We start from the raw sequence: 21208 nt of genomic DNA on the forward strand, positions 1-21208 counted from the left end.
ATGTTTTTTAGGACCCCGGAGGCACCTGTAGTCATAAGAGTGATCGCTACAGAAACAGTAGAATGGAGCTTTAAAATCATCAGTCTGTCTAAAGAAATAAACATGTTTCTGTCTTTATTTCCCCCAATATGCCATTTTTGGACTAAAAGCCCTGTGATCACAAATAAACGGGAGCAGACGAGGCTGATTATGTATGTCTCATGTCAATAACATATTATTTTGCTTGTTTATTTTGCACTCCTGACATAAATGATCAAAACCCGCTTTTCATAATGCACATCTGTTATACTGATGCTGACGCTGGACAGTAGGCTATTTACCATTAGTAACGATAAGTTGGTACACTTCAATGATAACTAAAATATGCCACGATATAAAACTAGCTGTTGGACGTTTTTATCATGGTTTATCATAAAACCGGTAATCGTTACATCCCTATGTGTAATGTTACGTTGTGTGTATGGCTCTCTTGTCATTCTCCTGGCCCCGCCCACAGTGAACTTCAAAATACTTGATTATAATGTAATATAATGCAAAATAATATTATAATTTGCTTTCACTATAACATGCTTTCATGAGGAGAAAGAAACTGCTTCATGCACATAGTCAGAAATAGGAATAACATTTGGCATGTGAAGCTCTTTCAGACTAAATCTCAAGTGTAACTTCATACTAGCTTGGACTAAACTGGAACACCAACTAGGGCTGGGCAGTTAATCGAAAAGTAACCGAAACTACTTTTACGTGCGTACACTCACAATAACAACAAAACGTTGTGATTATGTAAAATAAAGAAAATTAACAGGACGCGTTATCAGCCGTCTCTGTCTCCACTCCGCTCCTATATTTCTGAAACACATCACAAAACTGATCCGATTCGATAAACTGATTTTAAATTATCCGATTCAGATTTAAATAAAATATTCCATGTTTCTGTAATATGCTTGGAAGACAAGTACAGTTGAGAAATATTCTTCCTCCCGTTTTTGCTCCCGTTTAGTGATCACAGGACTTTTAGTCCAAAAATGTGCGTATTAGGGGAGATATAGATATACTGAAACCCGTTTACTTCATATTTCTTTAGGCAGAGTGGTGAGTTTTAAAGGGGTCATATGGCGGAAGTACGTGTTTTTCTGTGTCTTTGGTGTGTTATAAGTTGCCCATGCATGTATAAGACACGTAAAATTGCAAAAATGAAAGTGTCGGAACAAAAGATGCATTCTATCTAAAAGCGAATGCTCACCCAGACCTGCCTGAAACGCCTCGTGTAACCACACCCCCACAAATCTACGCCAGTTTGTGGTATGATTTGACTAAGACCACCCAAATGTATACGCAAGTAAGGTGGGCGTACCTGTCAGCACAATTGCTTTGGAACCTGATGTTCCAAATATGGTAAGAGGCGTCAGATTTCCGTCACATGCTTGCAGTATTCGACCAATCACTATGCACTGGTTAACTGGCCAATCATAGCACACCTCGCTTTTCAGAGCGATGAGCTTTGTTAAAAATCTGTGCGTTTCAGAGAGGCGGGGCAAAGAGGAGATACAAACATGCACGGTATGTGGAAAATACCGCGTTTTTGAACCTTAAATCCTGTATACACATTGCATTACATCTAAAACAAACGATAATATTCGTTTTAGCCCTGTCATATGACTCCTTTAAGCTTTAATAAATAAACAAAAACAAAATAATCGTTCAATAATCGTAATCGAGAGAAAATGTTGAGATTTTGATTTTAGGCCAAATCGTACAGCCCCAGTGTTGGGTAAGTTACTCTCAAAAAGTAATTAATTACTAGTTACTAATTACATATTCAAAAGTGTAATTAGATTACTGTACAAATTACTCTCTCCAAAAAGTATTTAATTACTTATTACTAATTACTTTCTATATCCTATATCAACCTTGGTTAGTTAAGTGATTCAAGGATAGGCATGAAAGGGCTCTTTTTATTCATTCAAATAAATAATATTAAACTACATAAAGTACTCTTATTAACTGACCAAAGTATTACAAATGTGAGAATTATACATTAAAGCACAGATTTTAAAGTTAGACTTTGCATTTTGATGTCAATTCCACTATTGCACACACATATAATACACAAAGTATTTAGTTTAATTACATCAAAAGTAACTGTAATTAAATTACAGAAAAAAATAAGAGTAATCCCTTACTTTACTTTTTCAAGGGAAAGGTAATTAAATTACAGTAACTAATTACTTAGTAACTAGTTACACCCAACACTGTACAGCCCTAAGGCTGATTCACATTTCGCTTCTAAAACAGTGCAGAAAATGCGAGACGCGCCTCTTTCTCTCTTCAAATGACCCGAGGTGCGCGCGCGGCACTCCGAAAAGTTAAACTATTTCCATCTCGATGCGGCACCGACGCGCCTAGAAAAATGTGTGCGCCGCACCGCATGAGCGTAGCGTCGCCCCCTATTTGCGCACTCCTGCCGCGCGAGTCTACATTTAAAATAACGAATATGCGCGCGGAAAAGACACGAAATGTGAATTGGGCCTAACACCAACCTAAAAGTGCATTTTTCCCATTCTCATCTGGCAGGAAGCGCTTGTCCACTGCACAGACCAGGATGTGCTCCGGGATGCTGGGTGATTTGGCACCGACCAGCTCGAACCCTAAGGGAACCTCGATAGACTCTGTTGCCATGGAAACCAGGCGAAGGTCCTTTCCTGCTTGACAGAATCCTGGAGACAGAAGAGTCAGAAACATGCAGCTAACATGTGATGATTCACTGCATTTCACCTGCACGTGGACATTTACAGCAAAAACTCAAGCATGTTCAATAATGCAATTTTGAGTTTGTTCTTGAAAAAATGTTACATTACTGACACAATAAGCATAGGAAAAATGTGTACACAGAGTTTTAGCATGTGCATATATTTGTCTACATCATTCATACCATCAATAGTGCAACATCCATCAGGAGGTGCTCCCTGCATGTAAGGCAGGGGTGGACTGCTGGTGTCTGAATCTTCCTCATCATCCATGTTCTCAATGCAGCTGGAGGACTGACAATTCACCAGCACATGACCGGATGGGATGGACCTGATTCTCAGGTCCATTTTTGGTTTAACATCTGAAAAGCAGAAAGAGGAACAGGTGTGACATTGTAACCTTCAGAATCAGAATCAGAACGATATATTTGAAGATGAGCAAAATGACCTAAGAAAATAAGGTCATTTTGCTCATCAAGAAAATGCATCTTGATTCAAGAATTTTTAGACATTTTTACTGGAAAACAAGAAAAAAAGACTAAGTAAGAAAGTCATTTTTTGCAGTGTATATATTTCTATGAATTTATATCTTGATGAGCAGATATGATTTTCAGAATAGATGAGTCAGAGAAGATTTTTAGCTTTTCATGTTAGTACATCTCTCCTTCAAAATGCAATTTATAGAAGACGAGTGGTGAGTATCAAGTTCATTTTCTGAGAAGACAAATGAGCCGATGACCTCGCTTACCTTCCAGGTTGCTAGGATACTGATCGGGCTCCAGATAAAGCTGAGTGAATACGGGCTGTGGGTCGCCGCCGCTCGATCTCAGCGAGGCCTCTATAGAGTTGTGCAGAGCTTCTTCGAAGCGGGCAGACTTCAGCTGCCCCGCGTACGAATTCCCCATGATCTGAAAAGGAATTGAAATCATAAAATTATTTTTGAAACAAGATGCCAACAGCTGTCAATAATAATACTAATCTGTAAAAAGAGAGAAGACCTTAAAGTGAAGTTCACCCAAAAATGAAAATTCTGTCATTTACTCACCCTTTTGTCATTTCAAACCTTTATGACTTTCTTTCTTCCACAGAACACAAAAGAAGACATTTTGAAGAAAGTTGGCAACCGAACAGCACTGGACCCCATTCACTTCTATTGTGACACAAAACCAATGCAAGTGAATGGAGGCCAATTAACAACATTTTTCAAAATATCTTCTTTTGTGTTCTGTAGAAGAAAGAAAGTCATGCAGGTTTGAAATGACAAGAGGGTGAGTAAAGGATGACAGAATTTTCATTTTTATTTTTGGGTGAACTATGACTATTGTTTTTTACTCTATGTCTACTCAGATGAGATTTCAGTTTCACCATAAATAAGGCTATCATCATCCTTTATAAAATGACATGAACCCAGTTGCTGCCATATTACTGGCACAAACAATACAGGAACATCTGGCTGGGCATGTGTTACGGGTATTTGAGATGGCGAATGGCTGCAGTGGCACAAAAGATATCATCCAAACACATCTATTCATGTGTACTTATAAACATAACACAATTGTTTTCATTAATGAAAGCTCGTCCATGAGAATAATAATATTGACTATTGACTTTAAATTCTTCTATAATAATTCTATTTTTTCACAATTCCCTTGTGTTTCACACACTACCATTCCAAAGTTGGAAGTAATTGATTTAGTCTTAATTAATGTTTCTTTCATTCATTTAGAAAAACAGGAAATACATCAAAACTATGGAATAACACAGATTTAACTATGGTGATCTTTAATTATGTTGTGATTAAAAAAATCCTAATTAAATCAAAACTATTATATTTTAGGCTCTTATTGGCTACCTTTTTTCCTTATTCGGTCATCCATTTCAATATTTGAAAAAATAATTTACTGTACGTTTTTTAAAAATGTATCTTCAGATCAAAAGCTTTCAAAGATCATGAAAAATAGTTAAGTGACCTTAAACTTATATATCAGTAAGATTTTATCTTGATCAATGTCTTGGGGAGCATGATACCCAGAAGAAACATTCATACCTTTTATTGTAGTTATTTATCTACAGATGGACAGGATCATCTCTTCTCCATGTTATATCAATGTTGATGCATGATCATTGTGGTAAACCCCCCACACCTACAGAAAAAGTTAGGGAATAGAGTCATGCTCAAAACTCAGATTATTTACAGTTCGAAATAAGAAGCATAAAATAACACATTGTAAATCATTTGTTGTTTGAAAGCATTAGGAAGGTACAGCAGATAGTGAAAAAAAGGAAATATACACATGTATACATATGACAACAGTGCTTGATTCAGTGACCTAATAGAATGATGCATTCCAGATTGGGTTTATTTTAAAATACTGAACAGAGCATTTACTGCATTTTGGTATCCTAAAAATGATTAAGAAACTGTAATATGTATTAATCCTGGTGTTATCTGAGATCAGACAGTTGTTTGTAAAGAAGAACAGATTGCAATGTTCCCCGACATATGTAGCTGTTAACTGATAACGGTGAGGGATGAGTTATATGACACTATGACCTCAAGGGAATGTTTGTGAAGCATCAGGGAAAGAAACTCTATGTGTCTTACTTCCAGCCCTACACAAAGACTGATGAGACAGGTTTTTGTTCTTTTGGCTTGGTAAAACAAGAGTGAAATGCAGTAAAGCCATCAATCAATCAGTAAATACTGCTGTCATGAAGACATTTTTATACACGTACAAAATATGATGCAATAAATTCAGATGTGAAAATAATTAACAGTATGCATTAAGAAAAGACTCGAACGTTTAGACAAAGATAAATACAATAAGAAAGAAAAAGTTACAACAATTACACTCAAAAACAAAAATCCGTAAAAATAGGGTACAATATACTGTATTAATATGAAGGAATTTTCCATATTCATTTTTACAGTTGTTTTACCTGTATTTTACCTTTTGTACTGCATTAAATTGCATTTTAGCATTAAAAAAGGAAAGTCCGTAAAATAAAGGTACTGGTAATTTTCTTAACAGGATTTTTTTACAGTGTACCGTAAATACACTAGATTGAATTCTTTCATAAACATATCACATACCAATTTTAGGTCTGCTTTTTTGTAATCTGTGCTCCAGGAATCATTACCAAGGAAACCAGATCTAATTTACATGTAGACTCCTACCATCAAAACCACCCACTGGAAAATCTTCACATTTGCATCATTTTTTTAATGGATTTACAAATCATGATTAAGGATTTCAGAGAATGACAGCTAAGAAATCTTACCTAGATCAAGAGGGTATCGGGGGTTCTGTACAACGAACCCTGAACAATGAAATAATAAGCTAGGACACCCTGTCCAACAGCAAGCTTACTGGGAGCCTGTTTGGCCAAGTTTCATCATGATACCACGGTAAACAGATGATAAGTGAGATAGCAGCACCTGAATCTAGTTCAAAATCGCCTCAGGCTGCTCTTGGTCCAGTTAGACTGGTAATGACATTTAAGGGGTGTTAAATGCTAATGTGGACATGCCAGCAGAGAGCCCTGCCTTTAGGCCAAGAGCTGTTTCACCTAAACACAACCAAGTCGTGGTATCCTTACTGCTTCAATGTAGCTTTTCAGATTGCATTACCATCCTATATTTAGTAAAGTACAAAAATGATACATGGTGCAAATTCAATCAGTTAAAAAAGCCACTTAAGAATATATAGACAACAAAATAGTCTATAGACATAAACATGCAAATCTGCAAACGTCTCAAGCAGTTTGTTTTGTCTCAGATTTTACAACAATGTCCTCCAAAAGACGCAACATTTTGAGAACATTTCTGGATCACAGACCTTACACTTTTATGCATAACTCTATCAGTTTGTAATAATAAAATAAGTGGAGTTAAAATTAAAGGGTTAAAAGAAACCGTGCCAATATGGTGGAGTTCAAGTGTGGCAGTAAATGTAGTAAAATTTGGTAACAGTACTTTCCCACACCAAAGGCCTCTCTTTCTCTCTCTGTCAGTCCACTCCCTCTTTTGTTTCCTTGCTTATCTGCATAATTAAATTACATTTCTGACAATGGAAATAAGAGCTAGAACTTCCAGTGCATTAACAAATTCTGCTTTTTAATTCACGAATATACCTAAATAAATTTAACAAAGAATCACATATAAAACACAAACACTACACTAGCCCTGCAAATATATGCGCACTTCAATAAAATACACTTTGCATTAAGATGTACATAAAGGCAAAGATTTCAGCTTGGCCATCAGCTCTGACCAATTGACACTTAGTTTTTTTTACATTCAAGAGCATTCAAGCAAGAGGAAAAATACTTTAAAGAGCAAGACCCTAAGCAGGGGGATGGTAGAGAGATTAGCCAATGCAAAAAATTTAAATATCTTAAAAATAAATGGGGTGCTAAAAGCCATGGCCATTGACACCATGTTAGCAGGAGCCGGTGAGTGTCAAAGAAATCTAACATGACGCTTCTGTACCTTTCATAAGCAGCCAAGGTGTGGAGTGTGCCTCAACAACTTCCACTGTAGACCTCACTCAAGCACTCAAAGCTATTTCCATAGTGAACGTAACGTCCTCACAATATCCGAAACCAGCGTTAACACCAAGACAGTAATCCTCGTTCCAAGCTATGAGCTGCCTGGTCATGATAGTCCTGAGTTGGGGTGGATTCCACGAACTCCAGTGCAACCACCCTCTCTGTCCTGCGCTCAGTGGCTCTGGATACACAAACTCACACATACTCGCATACACAAACACCGGGCCCTCCCCCATTCCACTTGCCCCTCCCTCTTTTTGGCCATTTGCTCTGCGGGGCGATAGGGGCATTCATTTAGGACTCATTCATCTTGGCCCTTGCTGACCCTCTAAGGTGACAGATGCTGTTGTGGAGAGGGCCATACTGTTGAGCGCGGCACAATAAAGGCGAGGTGCCTCCGCACGCCACACGCGTGCAGCATTTGCCACGCATGATATGCAGATGCCACTTTCTTAACGTGACACTCGAGACTTTTGGTGAACGCTAAGTACCGCGCATGCAGATGGGGGTAAAACGTGAGGCGAAGGATCGTTTTCTGGGGCCCTGGCCTCTCTTCTGCCACTCCCTGTTTTATTGGGGCCATTTTACTGATAAACCAATGGCAAACTGGGGACACTTGCTAAAGAATGTGGGGTCAGTTCACATTTTGGCTGTTGGCCTTGCCTTGCACACACATCCCTCCCCTCTTCCCAGAGATTGTCAATTAACTGAGAATTTAACCCCATTGTAAACAGCCGTGGTGAGGACTCATCTGGTGAAAATACCTGGAGTATGTCAAGGGGCATGATAGGAGATTGATGTTTTGCACTATCCTGGGTTGATAATTTCCTACCGCGTGCCACAGAAAAGTGGCTCGGAGGAAGTGGAGGAGATAGCGAGGGTTTGAATGCAAATACAGGAGGATCGGGTTCCCCCGGTGCTTCAGGATCTCTCTAACAATGACTCAATCTCTCTTCTTCATCTTGTACACTAATGACAAAATATTGTGACTCAGTGGTTGACCCTCTCATTTCAGGGCCATTGGAAGCAAAAATAGAAATTGGCAGCATTGTAACAAGCAGCTGAAAATCAATGGTGCTCTGTTTGTGAAAAGTCATTATAGATCCAATATGCCAATCCTCCAAAATAAACTCGATATTTAACAATCACACTCTATCGAGGCATAAAGATTTAGAAGTTGCATCAAGGTGACCCTGTTAAATGAAGGTAAATATTCAAGTAGATTTAATCAACACGACCTGGATCAAGTTTTGTCTACAGCCAAATAGTAGGATTTGTTAATAATTGATAACAGCCTCGTACAAAAAGGTGACTTGACACAATGGTTCAAAGAGTGTGCTGCCTTAGAGCCAGTGGCACTGAAACACATATTTCAAAGTTAAAGACACAAAGAATTTGTCAATCAAACAATAAAACAGCCACATTAACAAACCAATGCATTAGAAAAAATAAAGGTTGAAACATTTTACTTGAAATTATGTTTCACAAGGAAAAACATATACATTGGTTAAAAACTACAACTGCATTCATTTTCTAGATTGTATGAAAAAAGTACAGTAAACCAATTGTTAATTTTATCCATCTGCAGTGTTGCTTTTACAACTGTTGTTGTGGCAAATACACAACAGTTGGTCTAAATCGAGCCGTATATTTTTTCTCACCCTAATAAAGAATTAGTAGATAGTGGTTAAAGCAGTATTAAAGTCAGCTTTAAACAATGACCGCCCACCCTCAGAAGGCTTTATTAGCCCCCCAGAGTGATTAATGCTGTCATTCCAGCTAATCTGGAGGCTTTGTCTAAACATTGTTTATTTTAATTGCAAGGTTCCTCTTTAACATACCATTTGGACCACACAATGTCTATGAATGACCCTGATTGACAAATGTGAGATATTACATTAGACACATCGTTCGTGGGAACAAGTTTGCCAGGCTCCCATATCTTTGTAGAGACTGTAAAAACATAAACATATGGATGCAGCCCAAGTTCAATTTTTAAAGTAACCGAGATGTCGATTTAAGCCTCCGTCTTTAACGCTATCAGACCTTAATGGGTCATTGGAAAAGGAGAAAGAGAGCAAAGCAGAGGTTTCCTTTGCTCAATTGAGCTTGTGGGTAAAACAAAAGAGCCAGTGAGTGAAGTGTCCCTCCTCTCGGCCATCCTTCAGCACTGCTTTGAGTCTCTGGCCCTGGGCACTGACAAAGGGAAGTATCTTTTCCACCGCCATCGGAGAATAGATGAGTCATGTGGTGGCGGCTCTTTCAACATCTTCTGGAGTTCTGCTTTGTCTTGTTCTTGGCTTCCTTTTGAGAAGTGTCCCATTCTTTGGTACAGAAGAAACTCATTGCAGCCAGACAATATTATTGTTTGGACCTAATGGGACAATGGCCAATCTAAAACCCAAATTGGCAGATATTTGAAACCTATAATTCTGGTCTTTTTTCTGATCCAATTGCACAAGCTTGGGTCAAGGTTGGGGTAACCAGATCAGAATGACTGAGGGTAAAATGCTTGTTCTAAAAGTGTGACTCATCTTTGGCTTGACTCTCCACAACAAATCTGCCTCATACCAGCCAAACCAACATTGTTTCAACACAAAGGGTCAAACTTAATCTGAACTGTTTAATTCTAATGTCTTAATCTGTAAAGACAATTGAATCTGGACCCGCCAAGAGTAGGATGGGGTAAATTTGAGCAGAATTATAAAATTATTTTTTAAAGTGACGAATTCCTTGACCTCACATGGATGTTATAAAACAACTGAGAATTACATAGATGAGGTGAGATCAGAACGTGATTTTAACGCAGTGACAAATGACCATCAGCTGGGTAGGAGGGAGATTTAGAGGTGGCAACTGCCACAGCTCATCTAAGTCTTCAGGAGCTATCTACTCAGCGTCAGAAAAAACAAACCCACCCTAACACGAGCCACAAACAACAGCAAGACAATGCGACCACCACGTGAAAGTCGATGCTGCCATGACACGTTCTGCCGCACTGACCACATAAGGTCTGTTCCAGGCGTGAGGCGTGGGGTCTCACGCTGCTTGTCACACCGCCGGCAAGTTGTTGTCCCTAAACCCTGCACTCATTTGCCTATTAAAGCTCTCTCACAGACTTCCTGCTGGGGTCCTGAAGTGCAAATCGGGGCTTTTCCAGCGAGACCATCATATGAGCTAGGCCAGTGCAGATAACCTTTTCTGCTTGGCCACACGAACAAAGGGGGAAGGGACGAGTGGGGGGAAGGCAACACCACAAGCTGAAAGCCAAAGCTGAAATCAGCAGAGGAGAGAAAACCCTGACTGGTCAGCGAGGGATTGGATCCAGGGGGGTGGAGGTGACAGCTCGGGGAGAGGATTAGTCCAGCAGTGGACGGGGGTGGTGGGCCAAGGTTAGCCAGGGTTTAAGGGGGTGGAGGCCTAGGAGGATCAACAAAAGGAGTATTTGGGCAGATGAAGAAGTCATCATCATTAAGCCACTGGAAGTTTACTGTCCAGTTATAAAAGTAACTGGAAAATGAGAGGGGCAAGAGGGCAACTCTGAGATATGGTCAGTAGACTGCAGCTGGTGGGATTGTGGAATGCTGGGCTCATTTATTAGAGTAAAAAACTGGCCTTTGTGTGACCAAAGCACTGATTAGAGGCCTGACCTTGCCATACACTAAGGTTTAATTTAACCTTCAACTAAATCCTGCATTTAGACAAATGGACAAATGACCCCTTCAACAATATTAGTGGCATTAAAGAAAACAAAATTTTGGAGACAGCATAGCTGATATTGCTTAATTTAGGCAAAAGCAAACAACACGAGACAAAATTTAAAGGCGAAGTTCTTAATTAACAGCGGCCACTAGTGTTGTATTATAGATTTGCCACGAATCGCTCAGTCCAAACACGACGGTGGCCACCACAGTACAAAACGATGTCGTTCTCATGTTGACGCAGGGAAGAGATTTTGCGGGCATTAGAAAGACTGTAGAAAGAGCTATGACTTATTTAATTACATAAAATAATAGGGTTGTAGATTTTAAGTTTAAAAAGAAGGATAAAAGTCAGGCAGGAGCTAGGACCTGTGTTAATATTCTAAAGACTTTACAGCAGACTACACGTTAGGACTAAGGCTTTTAGCAGATATGTACTCACAGATATCTATGGAGATACTTTCCAGCAGAGAGACATTGGAGAGAAAGATCGTCTAAAAATCACCTCCGAGGAGGTTGCTTTGATTCGGATCAGTATGTGAGTAACATACTAACATACCAAGATATGTTGTTGTTGTAATATTAGCTGTGTGACGGAGCAGTTTTGAGCGTCATTGTTTATCTGGAACCGCTTTAATATTGTACTCGTTCAGATACTTGAGAGAGAGAGAGAGAGAGAGAGAGAGAGAGAGCGCGTTGGAGCTGAAACTGGAGAGCGAGAGCACGTTTTACTCTTTTACTCAATGATGAATAAACGTTCAGTTGTTCCGCACTGGAGAGCACGATCCGTACGGCTCACGGATCATCCCGCGATCCGTTTCACCACAATATCGCAGCGGAGAGGAAGAGAAAACGAGCGTTGTAGAGTTGTTTGTCCGTTTAGAGCTGCTGTACAAAACATGGCGGTGAATTCAATGTATGTAGGGCCGCTCTGTATGTAGATAATAAATAGCTCATTCTAAGGTATTACAAACATAATGGTTCATTACGTAAGGTCTTTATACACCTCTGAAGAAATAGTTTTGTATATTATATTGTATTTCTGTCAATAGATCCTCCTAAAAACTCTGTATTGTTCCTTTAAACAATGTACAATAGAAGAGACTGCATCCTATGTGTAATTTAAAGCATAGGTGCTCTCTGGTCTAGGGTTCATCGTAGTTCATCAACAAAACACTGATGACCATGGTACTCTTTTCCATTAAAATGCCTTTATAAATTGTGTAAATTTTTTTAGTTTACCTACCCATCTGGTTAACTGGAAAAGGTCAACTAGTTTTACACCTCAAGGCCGAAGGGCTGGTGGCACATTTAATTGACCAACGATGATGCCATTATGCCATTGACATGACTTGCCCTCACTAGTGGATGGTGGATGCATATGGTTTATTTAAAAATCTATGGTATCCATGAGAAATTCAAGTGCCATGATACCATGACGACATACAAAGAGTTCTTTGGGTGAAGAACAGCAAAGTAGCTCAGGCCAATAAACCAGAGACCTGCAGATGAACCCAACCCTGCATTTTACAACTCAGACCACAGCTGAACACTGTTATTCACTGGGGACAATAATAGTCCAACCAATGGGTCAAATGCATTTCTTCTCCCTGTATGATTTGTTACTCATTAACTGTTATGCGCTGATGACCAGAAGACATGTGGATATGGGCAAATTTAAGCGTTTATTTTCCAAGTGAGCTCTCCCTAGTACATTTTGGCTTAAACATTTGGTAAGCTCACACTTTCACCTCATGGATTCTAATGGTTTGTTAGTTCTGCTCTTGTTGTCAGGATAAAATAACCTTATAGACAGACATTTCTGTTACAGTGTAAAAAGGGGTCTTGTTTAATGGCCCTGTGTCGCATGAAGCACATATTATCAAAACAGACAAGCCTTATCAGGTGACAAGGGGCAAAGAGAGGTCAGATGTGCTTCCTGACACAATTCCTCCTGCTTTGACGCTTCATCCATCATTATTCAGGAAAGGAATAAAAGTGTGATAGCCAAGCACCACAGCTCACCATGTTGCTCAAACAGATGTATTAAATCACATGACATTTGGTGAGCCATCACTAGCCAAATCAACACAAAAATTTCAATTCCAAATTTTAATCCACAAAATGCAAAACTATTTTTCCAATACAGTTTGAACTGGTTGGATCCTTCGGTGATCTTACACATCTGGTTAAAGGGTCAACCAGAGTTTTACACCCTTTCCTTAAACCCAAAGTGTTTGCGCCATATGCTACTACTGCATTCACAACATGCCAGAATTACAGTAATTTAGAGCTCGAAAACCTTTTATTTTTATGAAAGTGACCATATAGGCCTACTGTCATAAAAAAAGTGTCATTTATTTACCCATATGTTGTTCAAAACCTATATTGGATTCTTTTTTTGTGAAACATAAAATAAGATAATTTGAGAAATGTCTCAGTGGTCCATAAAATGAAAGTCAATAGGGTTCAATGGTGTTTGGTCACAACACTTTCTTCAAAATATCTTCTTTTTGTGATTTCTGTGGTTTTAAACAAATAAGTTCTGCAAGAGCAAAGTAAAATCAGTTTTATTCATTTTGTTGTCATTAACAACCTTACATAGATCTGTTTTATAGTATAAATGTATCCATAAAAATTAATAATTTCTAAGCCTGGGGATGTATGAACATTTCAGAGCAAAATCTCGATGAATCAATCATAACATAACTGTAGGGAAAAAAATAATAAAACACATGAGTAAGAGAAACTGTACTGCTCAACAGAGCAAACAGGACGGCCACCAAGTACATTGGTACTCTAAGATAGATATATAGGACATGAACATTCCCAAATGTGCTTCAAAAAACAAGGTAACAATCCCACGTTTCCACAAAAGACAAATGACAGTAAGATTGAGGGAATCGATAAATAAATCATTCATAGAGTCAGAGGAAAAGAAAAAGAGCTTTCCCCTCATTAGAATGAAAAGTCACCTTAAATGAGTGAGTGACGAATGAACAATGAGGGTCTATAATGTTCTCAGGAAAGACCCCCATCCTCAACCCTTCCCCACTTCCTCGTGGAGCACTCAACTGTATCCAGCATGCTCCTCTTCCTGACCCCAGGCAGCCTCTGCTGCATCAGGCCTGGTGTGTGTGTGCGTGGCGGGTAACAGTAGTGTCATGCTGATAAAGCCGGGTGAGTTGCCCATGGTGACAGGGTTGACAATTTAAATCCTCTTGCTCCTTTTTTGTTGTTGCGATGTAACAAAGGCAGGTTCATTCTATTGTCCTGTGCCGACACAGATAAACCCTTTCCCATACAAATCAACAATCAAAGCTGTGCTGGGAACAGTCGGACTGCTCTCAGATCAGCTTTGTGTCATGTACAGGCCTTTTATAACTATCAATTATTTGCATAAGATGAACGGACTATAGTATTAGCATTACTGTAACTTACTGCTGCAAACTAATGTACCATCAAAAAGATCAGTTATCAGGCAAACAGTTTTTAAGCCCTCCTTTTTCAATTTATGATAGTAAACAGAAAAAAATCACATCTGTACACTCTTTAAAAAAATTATAAGTTGTCTTTTTGTCTATATTTTTTCACTTTTTGTATATAGTGCATTGTTGTTTTTATTTAATTCTCATTTTTTCTTAATGTATATTTGCACTGTTTGCACCATGTGTACACTTTCTTCTGCACTAAGCTCCTGTCGCCAAGTCAAATTCCTTGTGTGTGTAAACACGCTTGGTAATAAAGCTCCTTCTGATTCTGAATTTTAGCCATAACATCAACACTATAAATAAATATTATTATTACTGTTACTACTGTAAAACTACAATGCATAAAAACGGAATGCCTGCATATTGTAAGAAACTTTTATGATCTTTCTATTATTTTAATTTCTCATATAACAGTTCACCACAGCTTTACTGTACAGTGTTACTGTAAATGTACTTTCAGATTTACTCTATTTTGGTCGAAACTACAGTTACCATGGAGAAGAACTGCTACTGACTTTTTTTGATGGCAATACGGCATCCCACGAAATGGATGTACTATGAAAATGTGTACAAAATGGTCTCTAAACCATTAAAAAAAATCTAGTTAATTTCTGAAAACTCAATAACAGTCAATATCTAATCAACCAACTGCTTGCGAAATGTAGTCTTATCTCATCTAACTGATGGCTTGTGTTCACGCCAAATACTAAATCAGATTCCAAGGTGTGAGTACTAATCTGGTCAAGAGAAGTTTGCCAATGTGGAAAACAGAAAGTTTATCTGAGGAGAGACCAGGACCTTGCATATGTCCATCACAGGTAAATACCCTCAGTCTTATCATGAGCAACAGCGTGAGTCACATTGTTTCCTGAGTTCAAATGAGCTCCAACCTTTATATTAATTATCTTTATATTATTCATATAGCATGTAAAATATATGGACTTCGGGATCCATTTATTAAATGTGTTTCTAACGTGCAAGTCTAATTTCTAAATTATTAGGAATACAACTTGATTCGACCAGTGATGCCCACAGGACAAAAGTCTGATCATTTACAAGCTTGGGACAAAGTTTAGCTATAGGCTACTTTAAGTTTAATTCATTAGTACCACAAAGTACCACAAAATGTACATATTTCAAACAAACAATATACTTATTTCATTAACTAAATAACTAAATAACTAACTTAACACTATACAAAAAAACTAGAGCTTTACATAAAAAAGCTAAATAAGAATAAACAAAAAACAACACTTTCATTTAGTGTGACTATGCCAAAACACATTTGAATAATTTGGCTAAACCCATCACTTTCTTATTCAGTAACTAACTTTCAAAATTATATATAAAAAAATTGGTTTTAGTGCAGGTCTGGGAAAAGCTTTTGGATTGGTTGACCAGGATCAATTTAAGTATGTGGCAGAAGCAGTATTTTTTTTCTTTAGATCAGCCTAGACCTTCTCTCTCTTAGCCTGAATGTTGAGTTCTAAACTAGGTCTTGGTCACCGTGACTTTGGCCAGACCAGACCGGCCCCATTGGCTTTCACTCCACAGCCCACATGCCATCGCCCTCCCCTGACCTTGGGCTTAGGAGAGTGTGTGAGAAGCTTTGTATAGAACACTGAAAAAGACTGAAGAAGATTGCTAAAATATTTAAACAGAGCTCTCGGTTGATACCAAACAGTTTTGTGGAAAAAGAAACAGCTACAGAGCACCCTTTTTATTAGATCCATCATGTTCTCACGGTGGAAGAATCTCCTGTTTTGTCAGGTCCATCCAGTACCTCCAAAGAATGTATAAAATGCAGTGAGGTGGAGTATTTGTGCATGTGTTTATGAAGAGGGAGTATCCTCACAGGCCATGTGCTAAAATAATTTACTCTGCCGTCCTGCAAAGCCTATACAGGGATTTAATAAATCTTGCTTGAGTATATTTTACTCCAGGGATCTGCTCTGATCATGCACACAAAATCTATAGTAATGTTCTAGTGTTTATGTACTAAGTTGGTACTATAGAGCATGGTGCTAACAAAGGCAAGGTTGTGGGTTTGATGCAGGGAATACAAGGAATCATAAAAATAAAATAATACCATAAATATAATGTAAAGATAACATATACCATGAAGCTGTGTGGCCAATACAAAAAGTAAAATCTCAAATAATACTACTTATAAATATTTGTGTGATATATTGTGTGTTGTCCTCAAAATAAAAAGCAAAACAAATGATGGGCCTTGCACAGATGTTTAATAAAAAAAGGTACTGTGCATGCAGAATACATTTTGTACTCTGCTTAGGCAAGTAAATCAAGTTACACTTGCCTGAAACTTTTCAGTTTGGGTGAACAACATGTACTTTAACAGAAAAGCCAAGAAAAAAGGCATTTCAAGCAATTTATAGCTAAAGAGGGAACAAAGAATAATCTGCCAAAATCAAAAGGCTCCCAAGGGCTATTATACAACATATGAAAATGCTGATAGTGTGTTCTTGGTTGTTAACTTTAATCCCCACTCCCAAGTATCCAGATATGATTCAAGTCCATTCCTCAATTTGCATATTTTGTAAGTCCTATAGGAGCAATGTGTAGTTTTTAGCGGCATCTAGTGGTGAGGTTGCGGATTGCATTCAACTGCTCAAGCTCCCTTTCGAAGCACTACGGCGGCTGACACAGGACAAAGATGTTGTCGCATTTCCACTTCATTGCTAAAGGAGATATTTATGAAATGCGCTCTGTAGAGTAGTTTGACCATTTAGGGCTACTGTAGAAACAACAATGCGAACTCCATGCAAGGGGACCCACACAATAGCTCATTCTAAGGTAATAACTTCATTATGTAAGGTCTTTATAAACCTCTGAAAACATAGTTATGCACATTGCATTTCTGTCAATAGATCCTCCTAAATATTACACACAGCACCTTTAAAAGTAACAGTACAACTCTTCTTAACAAGGCTCACAATTTCAGGAATAATTTATATCCATAGCCCAAATATTGCAGATTGAGTTACACACGACATCCTGGTGATGCTTGCTTTAGCAAGAACCACTAATAAAACAAGCAGCTATTTTATGACGTATTATAAATGGCTCAAATGCTGAAATGTCGCCAGTCATGTGTTGAACTCCAGCTATCTGGGACAGTGCCCTCCACCCTGCTCAACACAGCCTCCTCATTCTTCACTGTGACATGTCTTCCTTCAAAACTGAGTTGCTGGTATTGTTTCCAGACATGTTTCCTGACAAATGATTAGAGGCCGGAGCAGATAAGCTGTGTGTGCTGAGGCCCGTGGAGATATTAGGCTTTGAAGGAGCGGAGGAGGAGATGGTCTAGTACCCATCTGCTCCAGATAAGAGCCTTCCGACTCATCAGCACCCAGGAAAACCATGACAGGACAAGGAGATGCACGTCCATCTGCAGCACGCCCAAACATGCAAACGCATACACACTTCCCTTTACTTTACACATATACAACCTCAGTACACACGTCCCTACTGAATTGGTGCTGAGACCCTCTATACCGCCAATATTACATTTTATATACGATTTTCTTTACCATCAACAGTTTATTTCTTCCAATCAAATTTGCCAAGTAAAAAAAAAAGAGTGACAACAGCTTTCAGGTCCAAACAAAGATATATTAGCTAATGTGAAGGGCTTTGGAGGAGAGGAGCCCACCTCTTGTGAAGCGATCAATGCACATGAAAGCAAGAGGTCAGCAACCTTTGACATCTCCATTCAGAGGGGGGAGGGCACGTGATCTTTTGTAAAATTAGCTACATTGATCCAATTGTGTGATATTGTCGAATGCAACCCCAGACTGTGTGGCAGACGCTTCTTTGAAATTTATTTCACTGTCCTTTCAGAGCAAAACACTTCAATTTGGATGCCTATAATATAACCACTGTTGTTTTTTTATAAGAAATAAAATGTGCAATGTCTTTACGATAAAACATCTCACACGAACAACTTTGCATTTGCAACTCAGTTCTCCCAACAGAAGACTAATGAGAATCATAAGACATTGTGACATGGCTTCATTTGGCTGTTATTAAACCAATCAACAGCTTCAAATGCCTCTGGTTTTACACAAGGCAGGGGAAAACAATGCAAAATGAGTTCCAGGAATTCCTGCCCTGTCGTTAAAGTAGCGGACAGGTTAAAAGTTTACAAGACATCTAGGTCTCCACTGCAACTGCTGAGACTCATGCTTGAGGACAGGGATCATCGCCGGTTCCCAGAGCCGTCAGGTGGACGGGGGGCAATAGGCCGCTGACCGCTTAGCTAACATCAAGGTGGGGGCAAATTTAACTGCTTCAAATCAAGTATGGTTGTAACTGAGGATGCTTCAAATCAGTGAAGAGGATTAATGAGGTCTTTAAGGAGCATGGGCAGATGGTTTGTTAATATGTAGGTGACAAATAAACCATAAATGTGTCTTATGGTGTGACAGCAAAAAAACCTAACAATGAAGATAAATCTCTCTTATGCTATTTTATGTTATAAATATAAATAATTTAAAATAATATTATTATTATATATTATAATATACTGTATTATATTATTGCTATGTCACACCATAGGACATATGTACGGTGTATTTGTAAACTACCCATTTATGATCTATTATGACCCATTTTATCTGTGGTAAAAAATGACAGATTTTCACAACACTGGTCACATATTGTGTGACAGCTTGGAAAAACAATGCATTAAAAGAAAAAATCAACTGTAATATCATCAGACGAAAAACATTAAGAAAAATTTAAATTGAAAAAAAATCTCTGCTTTAATTGTGATTTAATACAAAAAAATTAAGAAATTCACTGGTGTAACTTGCCAATACATTTGCGAGTGCTCATACTGTATATGCCAAATGCTGTGTCTGGGAGGCAAACGATTAAGAAAAAATAAAAAAATTGGTAAAAGAAAGTGGAGTGGTGAATAATTTTTATAGGCATTGCCTAAACAAGAACTGAACAGTGTGTCCTGAAAAGTTGATATAAAATCACATGCCTGTGTTGCTTGCCAAAAAGCAACACAGTACATCTCAGTCATGATCAATTTACAGTCTCTCACTATAATCTATTTGTTTTACAATGAATAGATTTTTTTACATTAAAGGGCAAGCAGTGACTTTTTTTATGAAACAAACAAGGCATTTCAATTAACTTTAAATAAAGTCTAAAACTATCAACAATGTTTTCTCAAGACAAATGCGATTAAATAACAAAGCAGAGGCTCTTTAAAGGAGTAGTTCACCTTCAAAATGAAAATTCTGTCAACATTTACTCACCCTCTTGTCATTTCAAACCTGTGTGACTTTCTTTCTTCTGCAGAACACAAAAGAAGATATTTTGAAAAATGTTGGTAACACAGCACTGGCCCCATTTACTATTGTAACCAATGCCAGTGAATGTGGGGGCTGTTACCAACATTCTCCACTTCATACAGGTTTGAAATAACAAGGGGGTAAGTAAATGATGACAGAATTTTCATTTTGAAGGTGAACGACTCCTTTAACTGACATACATCTTTGACCTTATCTATGCTACACTATTCTACCTTTTCATATGATGCCGGACCACATTTTATATTCTAAATATAAATATTATGTCAGATCCATATCAATAGGTTTAGAGCTTTGAAGCACACTAAAAACTGCTCTATTATTTGCTAAAGTGCAGAGCACAAAATGTTCTCTAAAAAATAAATTGTTTAGTCATTATTTACTCACACTCATGTCATTCTAAACCTGTATAACTTTCTCCTGCAGAGTATTAAAAAGGTATGTTGAGGAACTGTTTTTGTCCATACAATGAAAATAAATCAAAGTGTGCAAAAAAACAAATATAATTGTATGCCTCACAGAAGGAAATTAGTAGAAGTGATGTACAATGGTGGAAAGGCAGAGGAACAGGCTGCTTAATACAGACCAACATGTTATAGTGGACTTCAATGACTCCAAATGGTTGAACGTAAAAATTACAGTTTCAGTGCAGCTTCAAAGGGCTTTAAACGATACCAGACGATGAATAAGGGTCTTAAATACGTATTAAGTGACATCATGAACGTGCATCGCAGAACAGAGCAAGGCGAGCATTTGTGTTTATAAAGCATATACATTTTAATTTTTTTTACGTGGATGAAAAATATCAAGATATTTGTTCCCATATCACCGAGTCCAGTTTGTTGGCCATGCAGGCCTCCAACAGGCAGCACCATATTAGAACCTTGACTCTTGAAAATGCAAAACTTCTAAAAAAGGAAAGATAGTCAGTCAAAGCCTCTTTCAAGAAAGAGAAAGAAGGCGAAAGAGATGTCTCTCTACATGCTATGTGAGGACTGGCTGATGGCGGCAATGTAACAGAGGCTATTCTTATCTCCTCCAGATTAACTTCCAATTGTTTTGAGCAAACAAAAGCTGCATTTTAGGAAGCCACCCCCTAAAGGTCCAGATGGTCACCGTCCAAGACCCCTGACCTAAAGGCTCCGCCAGGGGACAAAACTGCACATGCCTCAAGCGCTGAAAGGCCACCCAGCAAACTTAGTCTTCTCGGCCAATCAAACAAGGACTGCGGTCAAACTTTCATAAGGTCTAAGCTCGTGCTGATAAAGTGGTGGCTTAGCCAGTTCGTCTGGTGGCCTAATCACCCAGGAATGGCAAATGAGAAGCAGGAGGAACCAGATTAAATTACCACTATAGCTGCATGATTTTAT

General features: G+C 38.3%; 1 protein-coding gene across 2 annotated transcripts in view; it reads right to left on the reverse strand.

Moving 5' to 3' along the window:
• Nucleotides 1-21208, reverse strand: part of greb1l (GREB1 like retinoic acid receptor coactivator) — a 49160-nt gene that overhangs the window by 18959 nt on the left and 8993 nt on the right. Inside the window, exons 1-5 of one of the 2 annotated variants that reach the window (XM_057334878.1) lie at nt 7240-7499; nt 4795-4891; nt 3496-3655; nt 2933-3109; nt 2541-2717 (exon numbers count right to left, since the gene is read on the reverse strand). In XM_057334878.1, the coding sequence (XP_057190861.1) occupies nt 2541-2717; nt 2933-3109; nt 3496-3652 (511 nt within the window). In that variant the 5' untranslated portion in view covers nt 3653-3655; nt 4795-4891; nt 7240-7499. Of the gene's footprint in view, nt 1-2540; nt 2718-2932; nt 3110-3495; nt 3656-4794; nt 4892-7239; nt 7500-21208 lie in introns of those variants that run through there. The other variant, XM_057334879.1, reaches the window with a different exon arrangement.

Source organism: Triplophysa rosa, linkage group LG5, assembly GCF_024868665.1.
Source record: "Triplophysa rosa linkage group LG5, Trosa_1v2, whole genome shotgun sequence".
NCBI lineage: Eukaryota > Metazoa > Chordata > Actinopteri > Cypriniformes > Nemacheilidae > Triplophysa > Triplophysa rosa.